The sequence below is a fragment of the Raphanus sativus genome, chromosome 4 (genome assembly GCF_000801105.2).
Source record: "Raphanus sativus cultivar WK10039 chromosome 4, ASM80110v3, whole genome shotgun sequence".
NCBI classification, from domain to species: Eukaryota; Viridiplantae; Streptophyta; class Magnoliopsida; order Brassicales; family Brassicaceae; genus Raphanus; species Raphanus sativus.
The window spans coordinates 22,444,595-22,464,646 of NC_079514.1; the positions used below are offsets into that span (position 1 = coordinate 22,444,595).

Consider the following 20,052-nt stretch of genomic DNA (forward strand, 5'->3'; position numbering starts at 1 on the left):
TTTATGGATCTATACTTATTTTTTGTATAGTTGGTTTGAACTTTCATTAGCGTTAACATAAATTCTCATCTACCAATCTTAATATAAGCTTGATCATATACAATTCTTTTATTGTGAATGGAATGGTTTCTTTTATGTGTTCTTGAATACCTTTGTGTCTCATAATATCTTTGGTTAAGGTGTTACGCTTGTCTACACCCGAGGGCTGTGAACTGCCGGAAGAAGAAGTGTGGCCACAGCAAAACACCTGCAGATTTCCTCAGTGCAGTTATATGTTTTGTTTTGGAATTTTTAAACCTAAGGACCAACCAAAAGTCCCACCAATAATCACAAATTTTATTAAAGTTCCATAACAATGTCCTAAACTACAAATATTAATAAAAAATTCTAAGGACTCGCTAAGAAGTCCCAGTGATAAAGATGGTCTAAAGCTCTCTTAAGTTGTCCACATCAGATTGGAAAATCAGCCACTAAGAGTGCAGCATCCATCCATGTCATCATCGATTTAATTTGTTTTGTGCTTCGCCTGATTTTGGCTCTTTGTTCCGCAGCTTAAGCCCACATCCAGTAATCCTTTCACCTTCCTCTTCCTATTATCCCCTCTTGAGTCATAAAGCTCCATCCTTTACAGGAACTTTGAACTGCCATAAAACTCTTCTGATTCCCTCAGCTTTAATCCTTATGAAGCCTCTGTTTTAATTCAACTTCCAACCGTCATCAAATCAGTTCAACAACGCAAATCTCCCAGATTACCTCCATCACGGTTTACAAAACCCGAACAAAAAGTTGGATTCAACTAGGACGACACCGATATCACGGTCTAGAAGACCTCCCAAAGAAAACGATGTTGTGATCGGTAAAGGCTTCTTCGAGTCATTTGTCCATGGTAAGAAGAACAAGACTGTGCTTAGATCCACGTTCATGAGCCTCTAAGAGATCTGGACAAGCTGTCTCCGATCTTATCTCAAATAATTTTCTGGAGAATCATCAGATCAGTTCGAGGAATTTTCCAAGTTCACGTCGACACAGGCCAGAAAATATGGGTAACTATATGTTCCGACAAGGTTGTGATTTTCTAGCTGGTTAAATAATGGGTACTTCAGTGTTATGAAGATCCGATCATTGATTCTCAGCAAGTGATGTTCCATAATTTTCCCAAATCTTATCGTCTTCTACTTTAAACAATGGTATGGGTGATTATAGCCGCATTTTGAATTGTTGAGCCGGAGAATCTAATGTTTGCCATATTAAATTGACAGAAGCAGAGAAGAAGATCCTCAGCTATCTTAAATTGACAGAAGCAGAGAAGAAGATCCTCACAAAGGAGAAACTTGAGCGGAAGAAAAATGGATGTTAAGGTTTGGTTTTTTTTTTGTTCTCTTCCAACGAATAGAATACGCGTAGTTATTTGTGCTCAAAGTTGTTTTGATCCAAGTTTTTGTGAGGTTTTTTCAGGTGGTTATAGAGGAAGATTTTGAGGAGTTTTATCAGGCCCGTGTCCACTTGCCATGAAAGATAATGCTGTTACACCATATCTTAAAGAGGAGGAAGATGATATTTCTTATTATTCACTTTGTGATTTAGAGATTTGCCTTTTTCAGAACCACTTTTACACCATATCTTAAGTTAGGATTTCTTTAGGCAGTTTCTTTGTGTTTAGTTTATGTTAAACGCAGTAGTAAGCATTGCAGGACCTGTAACGAGTGTTGAATGATTTGATCAAAATTTAAGGGTAAGGGGTTTGGTGGTTCAACACCTGAATTCAAAACTGTTTTCCTATTTGTTTGTTTACCCATAAATTTTCTCTTATGATTTTTTTTTTTATAATCAGTGGCTCAGTAACTACGCTGAGAAAAAGAAATATACCATTTTCATACTTCTAATGGTTTGTCTTACTCATGATGTGTATTGCCAGAAACCTATAGATCATTCAAGTCACGAGATCGACTGGATTTGTTACAACAGCTAATGATAGAAGGTGGAAGTGGAACAACAATTGACATAACCGTCAGATGTTTTGTGGACAAGAAAGGGATGGAAACCAAATTGATGTGAAGTCTTATGTAAAGTTCCCTAGATATGCTTTTGCTACTCATCACACTTGCTTATCTCATAAAATCTGATGCAGCTTCTCTTTGCTTATGAAGTTTGTAATTTTTTGTGTTCTTACAGGTTACATTGGTTTTGTTAATGGCCTATGCTTCAGCAACCATGGGGCAGCTTTTCCTCTTCCATGTCGTTCTCATCAGAAAGGTAACTCTTACAGTCTCCTAGCCATAAAGCTAGCGGAACTACTCTGCTTTAGTTTTTTTTCTTTAACACGTGGTAAGAGACTTGAAGGGGATGAGAACATATGACTATACATTAGCAATGAGGGAGGAGAATCAGTTTACAGTAATGGACCATTTTGATGAGTTAGATTTATCTTCAGATGAAAGCTCCGTTTTCGATTCGCCTGAAAGACCAAGACAAACGTTGATCTCAAAGTTTATGTACAAGAAAGCAAATGAGGTGAATACATAAACTCTTTATCAGTATACATCTTTTCTACTTAAAGATAATATATTGTTATCAGTAGAAACAGCAGAGACTAACATCCATAAAGATAGAAGGGGATGGGCGTTCAACTTCTTCAATGCTGATCAACAAGAAACCAGGTTTCTATGGAAGCATAGACCTATGGAAGCTGATCACCTTAAGCTGATATATCGATGAATGCAGACCTCTGCGGAAGAGTGCATAGTGTTTAATGCGTTGTGTTATCTGTGTTAGCAGATCGCGACTACACTCAATGCAATCACTCAATTTTTTTTATGGGTGTTCTAGAATTGTTTTGGGCCCTATGCTAAATTTTATTGGTTGCAGTTGTTAAAGATTTAGAGGATGGGTCATGCGGGTCATACTTCTCAGGTAGGATCCTTGCAGTACAACCCGTCCCTTTTGATCTTAAGCTGTAAACTTTTTCCGTGGGAGAGAATATGTTTTTGCCTCTGTATGTGAAAAGAACTAATTGTCCAAATCATTCCTTTGCTTATTTATATTTCATATTTGTGGCCAAAGGACAAAGTTGTGACATGGAACCTGAGATTGTAGAAGTGACACATCATATATGGTCCAGTATACAACATAAGCTTATATGAAAGATTTCTATCTGCAAATACTGAGATGTGTTAATGATTCTGATTATGTAGATGTGGAAAACACTGGAGAGAAGTACGGAGTTAGGTCTCCACTATATGAAACCTCAAGGAAAAAGAGGACAACAAGGCAAAGTATGGATCAGATAAGAGATGTATCCTATTGCCATTGACAGAGCGGGTGGGTTCATAACCAGTAGGCGGAATGTTTTGAATTAACCTTACATAACCTGATTGCCTACATTTTCATTGAATGAAGATTAGAAGTTACAGCTACCTTCCTTTTTCTTTGTAGTCTAATACTGTATGTCGTAAACATTCAAGATAAATCGGAAGAGTAGACGTGGCCGTTAACAAGTATTTGGTAAATATTAGGTTTATCTCTTTTGTTTGAGGGTTAGATTCAGTAGAATCTCTGTATCATCTTTTTGTCGTATCTGGTGAAGTTGAAGTTCTTGGAAGGACTTTAAGAATCTGAGACTTTGTGTCTGGAGTGATTGGTGCCACCTCTTCCACCGTTTCCATGATATGAATTAATTAGTATTACTGCAAAACACGAATAATAAGTACTACATGCAAGAACAATAAAAATGATCACATAGCAATCAAGGAAGAAAAATATATTAAAATGTTTTCATTTTAACAAACAAAAATTATCCAAAAGTAATAAATTATACATTTTCTCATCTGTGCATCAAGTCATCAACTGACCAAGCGACCAACCCATCTTAGAATAAGAAGCATTATGAAGCATTATGCTTACAGAACCTTATGTGCAGGTTGAAGCTGTTTCAACCGTAAAGCTGCCTAAGAATTGGTTGAAGTCCCAAAATTTCCTAGAACAATGTATCTTTTCTGTGATTTGGCTCCTTGCTGTCCCCTTTGATCAATGGAGCGGAGCTTCCCCATATATTTGCTGGAGCTTGCTATTATTCCCATTATCAAGCTGAACAAAATTTAATGAGAGAAGCACTGTGGAAGGGTTAAAGGTGGTGGTCAAACGCTTCATCAAGCAGGCGGATTTGAATATTGAGTTTATACACAATACTATCAAAGTATCAAAAATAAATGTCTTAGAATAAAAAAGAAGTGAGGCAAGTATGAGAATAATAATAATAATGCAATTTGTGGGGTTTGCAACTCAGATTGCAAGGCAGGATCAAACCGTAGCAGTCAGAATTCTCAAATTCTTAAAACCATTTTTGTTTCACAAATTATTTTACCATTTTTGTCTCATAAAATTATTTTCAGAAACACACAAAACATATATGCAATTTGTTTAATAATATTTTTTCTGTCGAACTAACATTTCATTCATAACTTAAAAACAAAGTAAGGAGAGATTGTTTACCGTGCGAGAGCTGACTTTGCCACGAAGTCAGTCTCTGAATTCTCTAAATGAGGAATAGTAATAAAGGAGAGAAACCGAGATAGTCTCAAACAAAGAACTGAAATGATAGATGTCAAATAAGATTTAAGTTGAGTTTTCTTCAGAATTTTTTTTTAAATAGCCAAACAAAAACAAATCTAATTTAAAAAGAAAAACAGTGATGATTTTCTTATATATCTACCATTTATGATTACAGAGAGATTTTAAGATTGGTTTGAAGTCTATCACTCAAACCTGTTTTTGAGAGGTCATTCAAAACCATGTTTGAGCAAATAGACTCGCTCTTACAAAAAGGAATGCTTGACACTACCTAATATACAAAAAAAGCCCGAACATCAAATGGTAGTGTTAATATTGAAAATTATTTCCAAAGTAAAATCTAATTACTTAAATAATTAAAATAAGAAACTGTAAAATTAACATTACATCAACTGTAAGAAAGTAAACCTTCTATAACTTTACAACTAACTTTCAAATCATGAAGCAAAATTTTCTCCCATCACAAAACAAACCTTCAAAAAAAAACAGAAATTAAACAGCAAACAATAAATGATAAATTTAAAATTTTCTTAAAATAATAAACTAAATATAAAATAAATAAAGAACCGGTTTACAAATCAGTTGGTACAACAAAAATATACAGTTCTAATTAAAAGTTATACAATTGTTTTACGTAAAAAATAAATAATCAAGACAAAGAATATATGTAGATCTTAACTAATAATTAGCTAACTTTTTATTAATCTTACTAATATCCTATATAAATTTTTAATAAACCACAGAAAATGTTTTAAATAGTTTTAAATTTGTATTTATTTTTGATAATTTGATAACCAGTTCCAGTGTATATCATATTTGTAAGACCCGAACCCGACCGACTAGGCCGCACTCGATGCCTCACGTCGTTCGGTCCATACCCTGACCGAACCTCTCAATTTTTCGTGCTTTATCTATACTTTCGCCTAAGGGCGAAGTCTATGTTAGACCTTAGCTTAAGACTACCTTAGTCATCCCTAGCTTAGAACCTTTCAACTTATGCACAACGGAATATTATCTATCAACCATTGGTCTAAAACCAATCTAACACTTGTCAGGTCGAATCACCTTAGCCATGGTCAGTATACGCAACTACTACCAGCTCCGAGGTCGATCTTGAACCTAATCCAAGTCATACAATCTGAGGTCCCATTCCCCTAACCATTCTATCTAGATCTAAGCAACATTGCTAGATCATACCTTTGCCACATCCACGGAGCTTGTTAGCTCATTGCCTCAGCTATCCCCAGCTTGTTAAACTAGCTCGTCCAGCTCAGCTGAGCTGGACCACTTCACTTGAGCTTCCATACACTCTCGTCCAGCTGATCGAGCTGCGAGGCAGCTTCGCCCAGCTCCCCGTCTACTCGTCCATCTCTCCTGTGTCTGCATAAACCCTTCCCTTGGTTACTTAGTTATTCAACCAGCCATCCCCACAGACCAAGTACCTTTGGGTCCTTAACCATTGGTCCTAAACCTAGCTTAGATCCTTTCAACTTATGCACAGCGGAATATTATCTACTTAACCATTGGTCTAAAACCAATCTAGCACTTGTCAGGTCGAATCACCTTAGCCATGGTCAGTATACACAACTACAACCAGCTCCAAGGTTGATCCTGAACCTAATCCAAGTCATACAATAACCGAGGTTCCATTCCCCTAATCATTCTATCTAGATCTAAGAAACATTGCTAGATCATACCTTTGCCACATCCACGGAGCTTGATAGCTCATTGTATCAGCTGACTTAGTTGTTTAGCTAGCTCATCCAGCTAGTTGAGCTAAACCACTTCACTTGAGGTTCCCTACTCTCTTCCAGCTGATCGAGCTGTGATGTAGCTCTGCCTAGCTCCCCGTCCACTCGTCCAAATCCCTTATACCTGTATAAACTCTCCCCTTAGGTACTTAGTCATTCAACCAACCATCCCCACAGACTAAGTACCTTTCGGAAGTCTTCAGCTGCAAAATCAACCTCAAGCAAACATGCTCCAAAAATTAATTAAAATTCATGACAATTCATGATAATTCCAAACTAAGAGAATGGTCCAATCAGAATTCCGAGAACCAGCCTCGATCCTATAGATCTCGGCCAAGATCAGCCAAACCGGCCATAAGGGACCATCCTTAAATCAATTAGATAAAACTAATTAAAAACCATGATAATTCATGATAAATACCCATTAAGGGATTTCCAAAGTCGGATCTGAACAATTCTTTCAGGAACTATCAGATCTCGACTTAACTGCCCAACCAAGACCATGGAGAGATTCCTCTGAACCGGCCAAGCCGTGGTTAAGTGCCTCCATATCTAAACAACAGAGCATTGGATTAATAATGCCCACCAGGTCCTGAGTCAATCAACCAACCACCCCACATGACTCAAAACTGATGAGTCTTCACACTTACCTAACCGGCCATGGAACCATGTCCCAATGAACCTGATCAGTCTTGCTCTTCTTCATGGCTCTCAGCCAATCCTTTGTAACTCTTACCAACCCAAGGTTGATAACTATCATACCATATGATTCCATTACCTCATTGCCTTGGCCTGAAGCCATTGGTAATGCAAACCATATATCTGGTTCACTCATGAACCACCATGAATCACTAGCTGTTGCATAGCATATAATTACCATCACACATGGATGAATTAGTTCAACTATGATATGCCCCTTTCCTGAAGGTCCTTATACTTGATCTTACTAGATCTTGTGCTTCCCTTATCATGTCTGGCCATGCTCCTCCATTGCACCCCTCTATCAAGTCTTATCACATACCTCCAGTATTGATAAGATCCATTCATGGGTCGTGCCCAGCATCCCTTCCATAAAACTTCCATGGAACCAGTTTCTGCTTTTCATCCACCTTCAAGGCTGTACATGCCTTTGGGAGTGGAGTCCGGCCTTCTCCATTCAATTCTAACCAATTGCGTGTGTTACCATGATTTAGAGGAAACCTAGGGTGTGTTCATCCATGATCAAACATCACCCAAGGGTCGTGCATCACTTCCACTTTAGTTCCCATGAAACTGTCTTTCTACACACATCTGCCTTTAAGGCTGTCTCAATTATTGGAAGTGCATTCCGGCCCTCCATCTTCTCTCCTGGCTATTTGTGTGTGTATTAAGGATGTAGAGGAAGCCCATGGCGTGGCAAACCATAATCAAAACACACCAGAGGGTCGTTCATAACCCTCCCCATGATTACCCACCAAAACTGCCTCTTTGCTGCCTTTGAATGCATCTCTGTCTTGGATTGTTGAATCCGACCATCTCTCTCTTTTTCTCTGGTTTTCTTTGTGTTTCAGGGTGTAGGATGAAGCCCTGGCGTACCTGCAAAAGCAGGGACTTGCCCTCCTTTTATAGAAGAAGTGGTGGTTACTTTCCAACCATTGCACCTTTTCGGTATTAATTATGTACCCTTGAGGACGTCTGGTAACTTGGTCTGTGGGGACGCCTTCTTTTTGTTGCGAATGAAATTCAAAAAAAAATTGCAAAATATGGATTCATGTTTTCATTGTAATTGCAAATCTTCTTTTGATTCCCTCTTCACATACATATATAACCTTCAAATGTTTTGAAAAAACCCTTAAAATGTAAAACATATATACAGTTATACACCTGAAATGGGTGTCTCTCAGGCCTCAGTACGTGTGTACCAACACTACAAGAAAACAGATGTTTAACGAGGGCCATTTTCCTCGTTAATTCCTCGTAAATGGAAGTTTACGAGGGAAATGGTTTCGTCATTTATCGTCCGTCGTAACACGTTATTCCTCGCCATTTCCTCGTAAATTAGCGAGTCCTTTATTTCGTCGTAAAGACGAAGTAAACATTTCGTCGTAAGATCGTCGATCCGTTTCCTCGTAAATCACTCGCGGGCTTTTCTCGTAGAAATCACGCAAAGCTTTCATCGTTATTTAGACGTAAATTCCTTGAAAACATATCCTCGTAAATTCCACGTAATATCCTTGAAACATTTCCCTCGTAAAGACCACGTATATTCCTTGAAAAGCGATCCTCGTAAACACCTCGTACAATATTCCTCGTAAATTCCTCGTTAAGTATCTGAAGTAAATAACTCGTATTATGCGAATTTTCGAATTAATAAATATTATTTAAATTTAATAATTATTAATTTAATTTAATAAAAGTATTTAAATATTTGTTTTATGAATAAATTTTAAATAAAATTCAAATGCAATAAAATATTTTATATATAAATAAGTTTTGGATTTTATAATACATTAACCGAAAAAAATAACTAAGGCTCGTTCAGCGCCTCGTAGAATTCCTCGCTTCTCCTCGTAACATCGGCCTCGTCATGTGTGCCGGATGACTCGCCTGGAATGGGATTTTGTTGTTTCATGTTCCCCAACAAAGTTTCCCATTCCGGATTTGTGGCCGATATAACGTCAATGAAGGCCTCGAGTCCACTCACACGGCTTTTGGTCGCGCCCAGCTCGGAACGCAACTCAGTGACTTCTTCGGTCCGTCTCTGAGCATAAGACGATGTCGCTCTCGGAACATCATTGACAGAACTGATCCCCAACGTACATCCCTTTTTCTTAGGGACAACCTGAAAAACAAAAAAAATTATATTTGTTATAGTTAAATTTAAAAGTTAAAAAACTAAAATGTTAAATTACCTCCTCGTAAATCTTATCCACTTCAGTTGTGGATAAGGTAACGGGTAATCCGTCGGCGGACTGCTGGGTCAGCTGAGTCTGGCGCTCTTCAACACGAGCAACTACGTCGTTGTAGATTTGCTCGGACTTGCCATCTAAAAACTGGCCCCCTTGTTCTTGTGGGTCCGCTCGTAAAGTTCCGGAAGAGTCGGGAGACGTCCCAACTCTTTGGCCTAAAAACATTTAAAAAAATTGTTAAAAATATATTTATATTAAAAAAATAATTAAAAAAATAATTATTTAATTACGTACCATTTCCAAACAGACACTAGCATGGGGTTTTTGGCCCGTAGAGTGTTGCATCGGGCCGTTACCGTGCTCGTCTACCGTGTTACGGGCGGCAGAGCAAATAGCTGCGATTCTCTGGGAGTCGGGATCCTTCCAGTAACGGATGAGGCCATCCCAAATATCCGTGGCAAGCTCAGCGGGTTTGCCACGCTTGTACCCCTTGACGATCCAGTCACCCTTCCAGTTGCAGACCGTGTCCGACAAGCGAACTTGCGCCTTCGCGTAAAACGCCTTTCTCACTCTCTCACTGACCCCGATAGACCAATGATACTTTTGCTGCAAAAAAAAAATATTAATAATCTGTTATTTAAAATATATATATATAAAATAATTAATTAATAGAATTACTTACAGCGTAAATCTTGAACCACGTCTTTCTGATGTAGATCGGCGTCTTTTCCAGTTTGGATGCGCCATGGAGAAGTAACCTTTAATCGTCTCGGTTACATCCGTTGCAAGGCAATTGTCAACCCCAAACCTGAAAAAAAAATGAAAGTTTAAATTATTTAATGAAGTTATAAAATAATTTTTTAAAAAATGCACATACCACATAGTCCCATCGGGTCTGTCGGGGTCTACGATTGGTAAACCAGCTCTGTCTGGCATACCGAGAATATCCTCGACAGTGTACTGCGAGAAGGGAACAGTAGGTGGCACCATCAGATCGGAATGAACAGCGCCAGGGATCTGAGGAGGAGCCTTCGGAGGAGCCACCGGAGGAGCCATCGGAGGAGCCATCGGAGGGAAGAAGTGCTGAGTCTCGGGAACAGACTCCTGATCCGAAGAACCGGAACCGCCGGCACCTGAAGAAGAACCTGGCGGGTCTAACTGACTACCAGGCTCACCGAACATCTCTCTGTAGTGAGCAGTAAGCATGTTCTTGCGAACCTGCAAAAATATTTTGTTTTGAGTTTATGATCATCAATAATTAAAAATCTATCAACAATAATCAATACTAACGAACCTAAAATCCGTAAACCTATCTAAATTCCCTAAACTAACCACCTAATATATTCTAAACTAATTATGGGAGCGAGGAAATTACCATTTTCGAAGGAGAGAGGAATGGGAGAGGAGTTGGAGAGAAATTGGAGAGGAACTTGGGACGAAATGGAGAGTGTGAGGTTTGTTGTATATAAAACTTACGGAGGCGTCGCAATTTCCTCGTAGCTTTACGAGGAATTTAAGAGGCCCGTCTTTCTGTTCCTCGTAAAGACCACGTAACTTTACGAGGAAATTGCGAGGCCCGTCCGAATTTTACGACGAAATAGCGAGGCCCGTCTTTTTGATCCTCGTAAAGACCACGTAAATTACGAGTTTTTAACGAGGTAAATTTCTAAACCCCTAAAATCAGAAACCCCAAACCCTAAACCCCATCTTTCTTATATTCTACTTCATATATTCCAAACCTATCTTCCTTTTAACCTCAATATCTTCTTAACATTCCAAACCTCAAATTTTAAAACCACAATTCTTTAACTTCTAATATCAATCTCTTCTTTCTAATATAAACTTACACAAAATCAAATTATTTATTTAAATTTTTTATCTTGCAACAAAAATATAATCTTTTGAAGATTATAAAATATAATCTTTTGAAAATTATAAAATATAATCTTTTGAAAATTATAAAATTATTAATGGGGTTTGGAGTTTGGGATTTAGACAAAATAGATAAGAAAGATGGGGTTTGGGTTTGGGGTTTAGGGTTTAGGGGTCCACGTAAGTTGACGAGGTCTTTACGACGATTTGGACTTACGTGGAATTAACGAGGCCCGCATTTTTCTCTTTTTTTTAGTTTCGTCGTTATTTCGTCGTAATCTACGAGGAATTAACGAGGTTTTCTTTCTAAACGCCTAAAATCAAAAACCCCAAACCACAAACACTATCTTTCTTATCTTCTACTCTTCATATTCCAATCCCCAAACCTCAATCTTTTTTTTTTCATTCCAAACCCCAAACCTCAATATATTTTTTTTCATTTTAAACCCCAAATTCTTATAATCTCAATACATTAAATAGTTTTTCATGATTAAAATAATCGAATCATATGCATTAAGTCTGAAAATCAATCATATTAAAACACAAATGCATCAATCGGATACATTTTCGTCATCACTAGATACATCATCATTTTCATTAAAGTCGTCTTCAACAGCTTCGTCTGTGCCATCGTCGGTAAGATCTTCGTACTCATGATTATGCGGATCAATGAGAAGAATGTCATCAATTTGTTGTTCAGGTTCCTCGACTTCATTTATCTGTTCTTCTTGCAATGGTGGTTCTTCTCCACTAATGATTCGTCCTCGAGGTGTAACTTTGATCACGGATAACCAATTTATTCCCGATTCTCTCATCTGAGGGTATGGAAGGTAGCTAACTTGATCTGCTTGTGAAGCTAAGATGAAAGGCTCAAATTTGTTGTACCTGCAAAAATAAAGAAAACATAGAAGTAAGCTTGTTCTACTCATGTATGCCAAATAAAGAATTTGTTGTACCTTCGTCCACCATTGACATCAAACTACACCAAATTTGTTAAACCGAACACCTCTGTTGACGACGGGGTCGAACCATTCACATTTGAAGAGGACGCATTTCAGCTTCAATATCCCCGGAAATTCCACTTCAATAATCTCTGTCAAGATACCGTAGAAATCGGTTTCCCCTTTCACACATATTCCATAGTTACTGGTCGCCCGCTCTCTACCATACTCATATGTGTGAAAAGTATAGCCTCGTGTGAAATACATCTGTGAGGTGGTGACCTTTACATGTGGAGATTGAATTACTTCGTGTAACCACTTAGGATAATCTACATCGTCGTCACAATCAACCTGCAAAAACAAAGTGAACGTTAAAATACAGATCATTTATGAATAAGAGTTTAAGTTAATACATGATTCTTCAACCACTTTATAAAGTGTTGATCTTTCCTTTTGTCTACGGCCCGGTTCGTTTCGTGAGCTGGATGAGAATTCCAGACGCGGCCTCTGCGTGCAGTAATTGGATGCATCAATCAGATGTTGTTCGTTCGCGATTCTAGAAATTTTGGATCATGCGTCTGGAAACTGTATCTAGATGCAGTTATGTTCGTTTTGTATTCTATATTTTTGTATCTAGATGAGCTTTATGTCAAATGACCAAAAACTCCTTATCTTTTCTTTTGGTCTAAACATATATATAACTATATCTAAAAGTGAAACTAACTTGTAAAAAAATTATGTTTAACTACAAATAAAATAGAGATAAATAAAAATGAACATTAAATTCAATTTTTTCATTTTTTATAAAAAATGAAATGAAATTTTCATGTTTTAACTTTTCATAGAAATAAATATGTTTTCATGAAATTAAATGAAATGGATATAAGTTTATCCATGGGTACCCAAATTACTATTTTATTTGTTCTAAAAAGAGCATGTAAAATATTAATATCATTACTTCTTTTAGTAGAAAAACCTATTTACGGTCGGAAAAATTCGTTTTTAATTTTGACGATCAGTCAGCGGGGGGTCTTCTTCTTTAGCTCAAGGCTACCAAGTTGACGATCTTATGGAACAGATCAAGAACAAAGATACAGAGATTGAGTTGCTGAAGACCGACAATGCTGAAATCCGGGTTGAGCTACAGCAAAACAAGACGGCTTTGGAAAATAACATGGCTCTCACGCAAAAGTTGCTCAACGGGTTTAAGAACCATTTTGGAGAAGATTTCTAGATTGTCAATATATCAATAAAAGTTCTTTAATTATTTTACATTCCTGTTGTTTAGTCGATTTATCACAAAATCTCAACCATTGTAAAATTAGGCTTATAGCACACTTAAATACACATACAGGATAAATTTTTAAATATACTATCTGTTTCAAATATAAAATTTTAAAAGTATTTTCTATTTTAAAATATAAATTATTACATTTATATAAAATTAAATTTTGCATGTTTTATCATTGGCGAACTATATTTAATTTATATATTAAATGATACTTTCCGATGGTTGCTATTTTTAATTTCCATTTTTTGGTAAAATAATATATATTATGAAATAAGAAAAGTGTTTTTAATATATGTTTTTTTTTTAATATATGTTAAAACTGCAAACATACAAATTAATAATGAAGACAAACACATAAATTACGTGGTACAAATTAGACTTACTCACGTACATGCAAATTGGTAAAGACTAAAGATATGTGTGTGTCATGTCATTTTCTAAGGATCCGGACTTGGATACACGGTTGGCTACAAGTCACATTCCACTGCAACTTTATTTGCACACCAAGACAAACACCCCCGGTTAAACTCCTCACTCTCTCGTCGTCATTGGTTCTATTCCTATAAAATTGAGCAATAGCAGATTTATAGGATAAAAGAGTCAATAAAGACTATACACAGAATACTAATAAGGTGATTAGACGTCGACGTATCCTTGTAAAAAAACCGAATTCAAAAAATCAAACCGAATCTGATCTAAAAATAGTATCAAACCGAATCTAATCCGATCCGAAAAGATAATACCAAACAAAAAAAGTGTACGGACCCACCATCTTATTTGAAAATATAGATTAGACGAAATAAAAGACATAAGACATAAAAAGACAAAAACCTAAAACCTCCTAATGGTAGCGGAGAAGAAACCTACAACTATTATAATTCACAAAAATAAATGGCATATGACGAGACGAAAAGCCTAACTTTCTTTGATTGAGAGTCGTTGTCGAGAAGGTACACACTCTTTGACAGCGAAATCACCAATGCCACTGAGAAAACGAAGAGGAGACGAAGCATATGACAAACCATAACAAACACTCGCCCACGAAACCACATCGGAACAAAAAAAAAATAACTGAGATGAAGTACCATTAATGAATAGTATGTTGAGAGATGAAAAGAAAGGAACAAAGAGTTGGTGATACCAAGCCGCTCGCCTCTGACCGTTGCTGTAATCGCCCGCTGACAGAGACCTTTTTCAAGGCATTCAATCATCCTTTAAATGCCGAGCTTACTTATCGATGGACAAGTTTTTTTTAAATAAAAAAATCTAACCAATTACACAAGTTTTGTAAATTACTCTTATAGATTTACTTCCTCAAAATTTACTTCAATTACGGCTAAGCAATCACACAGGTTTTTTAAAAAAATCAAAGCTTACCTTATATAAACATGGATAATGTTCTTTGATATTTCATTATATAATATGTAATATTTGTAACTATAATTTTTATTTTTCTAATATATGTAGTTTAAAAGCTTTAATTTTTATTTAGTTATTCACTCCGCGCTGGGCGCGGATACCACCTAGTTAATCAGTAAGACAAAAGAGTTTCAATGTGATTGGGGAAAACTTGGAGCTCATGCAGACGTCCGTCTCCAAGTCCATGGTGTTTCCTAAAATCATCATCCACAATCCCGCTATATTCAACCTTCTTAAACGTCTTTCTCTTCGGATGAATATATATGACATGAAAAGATTTGGATAGCTTGGTTTGCACGTAAACACCGGACTCATCATTGCTACCCACTAGTTTGAAATCTACTCCCAAAACCTGATCATAGTGAGAAAGAGGTAAAAAGATATGATTCGACCATTTGAGCTTCTCTGCATCCTCCAAAACCCACATTGAAATACTATTCTCAATGGAACCAACACAAGCAAACCTTCTTTCATAAGTTGTTATCCTCATCTTCCAATATCCATCCCATGGAAGACTTATCACACTCAACTTTTCAGATCTTACATCAAACCTCATGATTGCTCGTCCTGAACCTGAACCACCACCAAGTTGGGCTTGATAGTATAGAACACCGTTGATGCACTGTCCATAAACAAAAGGACGATGAGTACAGTTGGTTCTTATCCTTCTCCATGAGTAGTTTTGGTTGGATGATGATGATCCCAACGTCAAAACCCGACACTCATCGGATGCTTCTTCACGCGAAGGCATGCACACTACTTTGTGTACACAATCTATTGGATCATATCCTAAAAGGTCTATTATGCCCTTCTTCCAGCTCTTGTCTGGTCTAGGTAGATATAACAACTTCCTCACGTTAGGGTTAGGGTTCCAGACTATGGGTTTTGCTGATTTTTGGAAGCAGATAAGCCATGAACCGACTCGGTTTTTTTTTTGGAGATGAAGGAAATATGTTTTGGTTAGTCCATATGGTAGCGATGAATAGGCTGATCAGAAGAGTAATAGGAGTAGGACTCGTTAGGAATATTCTGATTGTTATGTTGAGAAACCGAGAAGACAAAGAGCTTATCACCACCTCCTTTGAAATATAGTAGGAGCCTCGGTTGAGTTTCGAAGTTGCTGTTGAAATAAGGGTCGGTGGTGATTGTGGACCAAAGCTTCGAAACAGAACAAAACCTAGCGACAACTTTGGCAGGCAGCTTTAAGAATATCTGGGAGATTAGATCGAGAGGTAATGACGGTGAAGATCTTCTTCTTTTTCTCTTATTTTTGAGGTCCTTCTTCTCTACTAGTCGCTTCATTCTTTCCCCAAAACCCTTATTTGTTTTGCTACTTCTCTTCACGATGTTGTTCCTCTCAATTTTATGTCTTTCTCATTTTTTTCTTCCTTTTTTTTCAAATGTGAATTCCATTAAAAGTAAGAAAGGTTTGTAAATTTTACAAAAAGGTTTTAACATGCCGGGATTGAGTACCTTGGCAAAAAAGTTAACATGCTGGGATTTATCAGACAACAACTTGAGTGGTTCCAGCAATCTGATGAAGTGTTTAGATCAATGAAGAAACATGAATTTTAAAGGGAATGCAAACTTTGAGGTCGCACTTTCTCTGCATAGCAAGATCTGTCCCTGCTTGGAAGATGCACACAAGTACTTATATAAAGCACACAATAATAGGTTGAAATAGCCAATAGGACAACGTTGAACTGCACATAGTTTCCCTTGTACATAGTACTAGTGATCAACCCGCCGCCCGTATACAAATAAATAGAAAATAATATATTTTATATATTTAGTTATTTTAACTAAAAATAACATTAATGTCATATATATTTTTAGTTTTTATTCCTTTGAAAATATATATATATTTGAACTGAAATGGGTTTATATATATATATATATATATATATGTTTATTCAGAAAAAGATTAGGGATGTAATCTAATTTTGTGTATTCGGTTTAGTTGGTTCATATGTTTTAAACAATCGGTCTTTGCTTGCCAACGGAACCATAAACCGATTAAATTTTTAATATTGACCTGTTTATTTATAGTTACTACCAGATGCTAAACAGAGAACTGATACAAACTATATAAAGTTATTCTTTGTTTATTTATAATATATTTCAGTTATTCCTGTATATTTACTTCTAAATATATTTGAAAATAATAAAAAAATGTAAAACTATACATTTTCAGATATTTGTTTAAAGTTAAAAATATGGTATATTTATTTTTCTTATATTGTATATTTAATTATTCTATTTATTATGCTTTTATATCAAATTGTAATATTACGATTAATGTTTTTAATAAATATTTATATTTTATATTGTATGTTTACTTATTATTTACTTTACTATATTTTTTCAGATATATATTTAATGTAGTTTTTATATTTCTTATATTATATATTTACTTGTTTTCTAATATTATGATAGATGTTTATTGTAATATTTTTATTTCTTATATTTTATATTTACTAATTATTTATTTTACTATACAATTTTCAGATAGATGTTTAATTTAGTTTTTCCATTTTTGATATTATATATTTACTTTTTTCATTTTTTATATATATTATATATTTATTTATTTTAATTACATTTTTTACTTTTATATCAAATTATAATATTACATTAGATTCTTAATGTAATACTTCTGTTTCTTATATTATATTTACTTATTGTTTAGTTTTTCTTATAATGTATATTTACTTATTCCATTATTGCGATAGATGTTGAATATATTATTTATATATCTAACAATGTATATTTACTTATCATTAATTTTTATACATTTTTCAGAAAGATATTTAATTTCTTTTTTTTTCATTTCTTAATTGTATATTTACTTATTGTTTATATTTTCTTATATTGTATATTTATTTATTCTAATTTTCTTGATTTTATATTAACTAATAATATTATTATTGATGTTTAATGTATTTTTTTCATTTATTATATTTTATATTTATTTATTATTATTATTCCTTAAATTGTATATTTACATATTCAAATATTATGATAGATGTTTAATTTAATATTTTTATTTCTTATATCATATATTTATTTATTATTATATATTGTATATTTATTTATTAAAATATTTGGAAATAATAAAAAATGTAAAACTATACATTTCAAATATATGTTTAATGTAGTTTTTCTATTTCTTATATTGTATATTTAGTTATTATGTATTTTTCTTATATTTAATATTTAATATTCTAATTATTTTGTTTTTATTTAAAATTTTAATATTATGATATATGTTTAATATTATATTTATATTTATTATATTGTATATTTACTTATTATTTATTTTAATATAAATTTTTCAGATAGATATTTAATTTAATTTTTCTATTTTTTACATTTTATATTTACATATTATTATTATTTATTATGATATTAAAATATACATATTTAATGTAATATTTTTATTTCTTATATCCTACATTTACTTATTATTTATTTTACTATATATTTTCAGATAGATGTTTAATTTATCTTTTCCATTTTTGATATTGTATATTTTTATTATTTCTTATATTGTATATTTACTTATTCTAATTTTTTACTTTCATATCAAATGATAATATTACGTTAGATATTTAAGGTAATATTTCTGTTTCTTATATTATATTTTATTATATTTTAGTTTTTCCTATATTGTATATTTTATTTTTTCTAATATTATGATAGATGTTTAATATAATATTTCTATATTTTATACATTTAGTTATTATTAATTTTACTATAATGTTTCAAAGAGATGTTTAATGCTATTTCTTATATTGTATGCTTTTTTCTTATATTGTATTTACTTATAAAAATATTTGGAAATAATAAATAGGTAAGATACTAAATTTTTCAGATAGATGTTTAATGTTGTTTTTTCATTTCTTATATTTTATATTTACATATTATTCTGTCAATTTCATAATATAATGTTTTGACATAGTGCATAAAGATTAAAAGTTTAATTTTATATAAAAAGATACTTCGAAATATATAGTCTTAATATCATCAACCAATCATAGAAAAAACTGTATATTTAATTGGTAGAACAGTTTCCACTAAATTTTAAGTTAATTTCAAAACTTCAAAACATCTTATATTGTGAAACAACATAAACCTTCTAAGACATCATATAATTTGAAACAGATGGAGTATTACTTTTTCTTAATTTTTATTTACTTATTCTAATATTACGGTTAATATCTGATGTAATATATTTTTATTTCTCATATTGTATATTTTCTTATTATTTATTTTCCTATATTTTATATTTGCTTATAAAAACATTTGGAAATAATAAAAATGTAAAACCATATATTTTAAAATATATGTTTAATGTAGTTTTCAATTTCTTATTTTGTATATTTACTTATTCTTTATGTTTCTTATATATATTTATTTTTATACTTTTTATAATTATTTATATTTATATAAATGGTAATATTACAATAATTTTTAGTGTGATATTTCAATTTCTTACATTGTATATTTACTTATTATTCATTATTATTTTTACTATAAATATTTCTGATAGATATTTAATGTAGTTTTTCAATTTCTTAAATTGCATATTTACTTATTATTTTTTAATTCTAATATTATGTTAAATATTTAATGTAATAGTTTTATTTCTTATATTATATATTTACTTATTATTTAGTTGAGTATACATTTTTCAGATAGATGTCTAATTTAATTTTTCCATTTTTGATATAATACATTTACTTTTGTTTTTTCCTATATTTTAAATTTACTTTTTCTATTTTTTTACATTTATGTCAAATAATAATATTACATTACATATTTACCTATTGCTTAGTTTTTTATATTGTATATGTATTTATTCTAATATTACAATAGATTTTTAGTATAGTATTTATATTTATTATATTGTATATATATTTATTATTAATTTTATGATATTTTTTTCAGATAGATGTTCAATTATAGGTTTTTAATTTCTTAATTGTATATTTACTTATTCATATTTTTTTCTTATATATTTTTTTGTCAACGTTATATTTTATATTTATTTATTCTAATTTTCTTGTTTCTATATCAAATCATAAGATTATGATAGATGTTTAATGTTGTATTTCTGTTTTTTTTATATTGTATGCTTGTTTCTCTTATATTATATATTTAGTTATAAAAATATTTAGAAATAGTGAAAATGTAAAAAAATATACATTTTCAGATAGATGTTTAATGTACTGTTTCAATCTTGTATATTTTATATTTACTAATTATTTTATTTTTCTTTCTTATATTGTATATTTACTTATAAAAATATTTGGAAATAATAA

At 33.1% G+C, this 20,052-nt stretch overlaps 2 protein-coding genes across 16 annotated transcripts; one reads left to right on the top strand and one right to left on the bottom strand.

Annotated features, from left to right (window-relative positions):
* The first annotated feature begins 532 nt into the window (after positions 1-532).
* LOC108831542 (protein S-acyltransferase 18) lies at positions 533-3,497 on the top strand. 15 transcript variants are annotated; one of them, XR_008945222.1, is made up of 7 exons: positions 533-1,187; positions 1,263-1,358; positions 1,456-2,063; positions 2,173-2,253; positions 2,432-2,511; positions 2,588-2,910; positions 3,192-3,497. XR_008945222.1 is itself a non-coding variant. In XM_057009152.1 (6 exons), the coding sequence occupies exons 3-6, from the start codon at positions 2,013-2,015 to the stop codon at positions 3,285-3,287; spliced, it is 399 nt and encodes a 132-aa protein (XP_056865132.1). In that variant the 5' UTR covers positions 534-1,187; positions 1,260-1,358; positions 1,456-2,012; the 3' UTR covers positions 3,288-3,497. The 15 variants fall into 15 exon arrangements, 3 of the variants coding, with proteins under 3 accessions (XP_056865132.1, XP_018460574.1, XP_056865133.1); XR_008945220.1 differs by having other exon boundaries at positions 533-1,043; positions 1,260-1,358; XR_008945225.1 differs by having other exon boundaries at positions 533-1,043.
* Positions 3,498-14,840: 11,343 nt separating this feature from the next.
* LOC130511203 (putative F-box protein At1g47730) lies at positions 14,841-15,479 on the bottom strand. The gene has a single exon (XM_057008084.1). The coding sequence runs from the start codon at positions 15,477-15,479 to the stop codon at positions 14,841-14,843; it is 639 nt and encodes a 212-aa protein (XP_056864064.1).
* Positions 15,480-20,052: the final 4,573 nt, after the last annotated feature.

Bases quoted from the DNA above. Each gene is read 5' to 3' on its own strand.
- LOC108831542 (XM_018605072.2), top strand. From the start codon at position 2,013: ATGTTTTGTGGACAAGAAAGGGATGGAAACCAAATTGATGTGAAGTCT. The intron at 2,064-2,172 runs GTAAAGTTCCCT...GTGTTCTTACAG, and splicing joins AAATTGATGTGAAGTCTTAT to GTTACATTGGTTTTGTTAAT. The intron at 2,512-2,578 runs GTGAATACATAA...TGTTATCAGTAG, and splicing joins TGTACAAGAAAGCAAATGAG to AAACAGCAGAGACTAACATC.
- LOC130511203 (XM_057008084.1), bottom strand. From the start codon at position 15,479: ATGCCTTCGCGTGAAGAAGCATCCGATGAGTGTCGGGTTTTGACGTTG.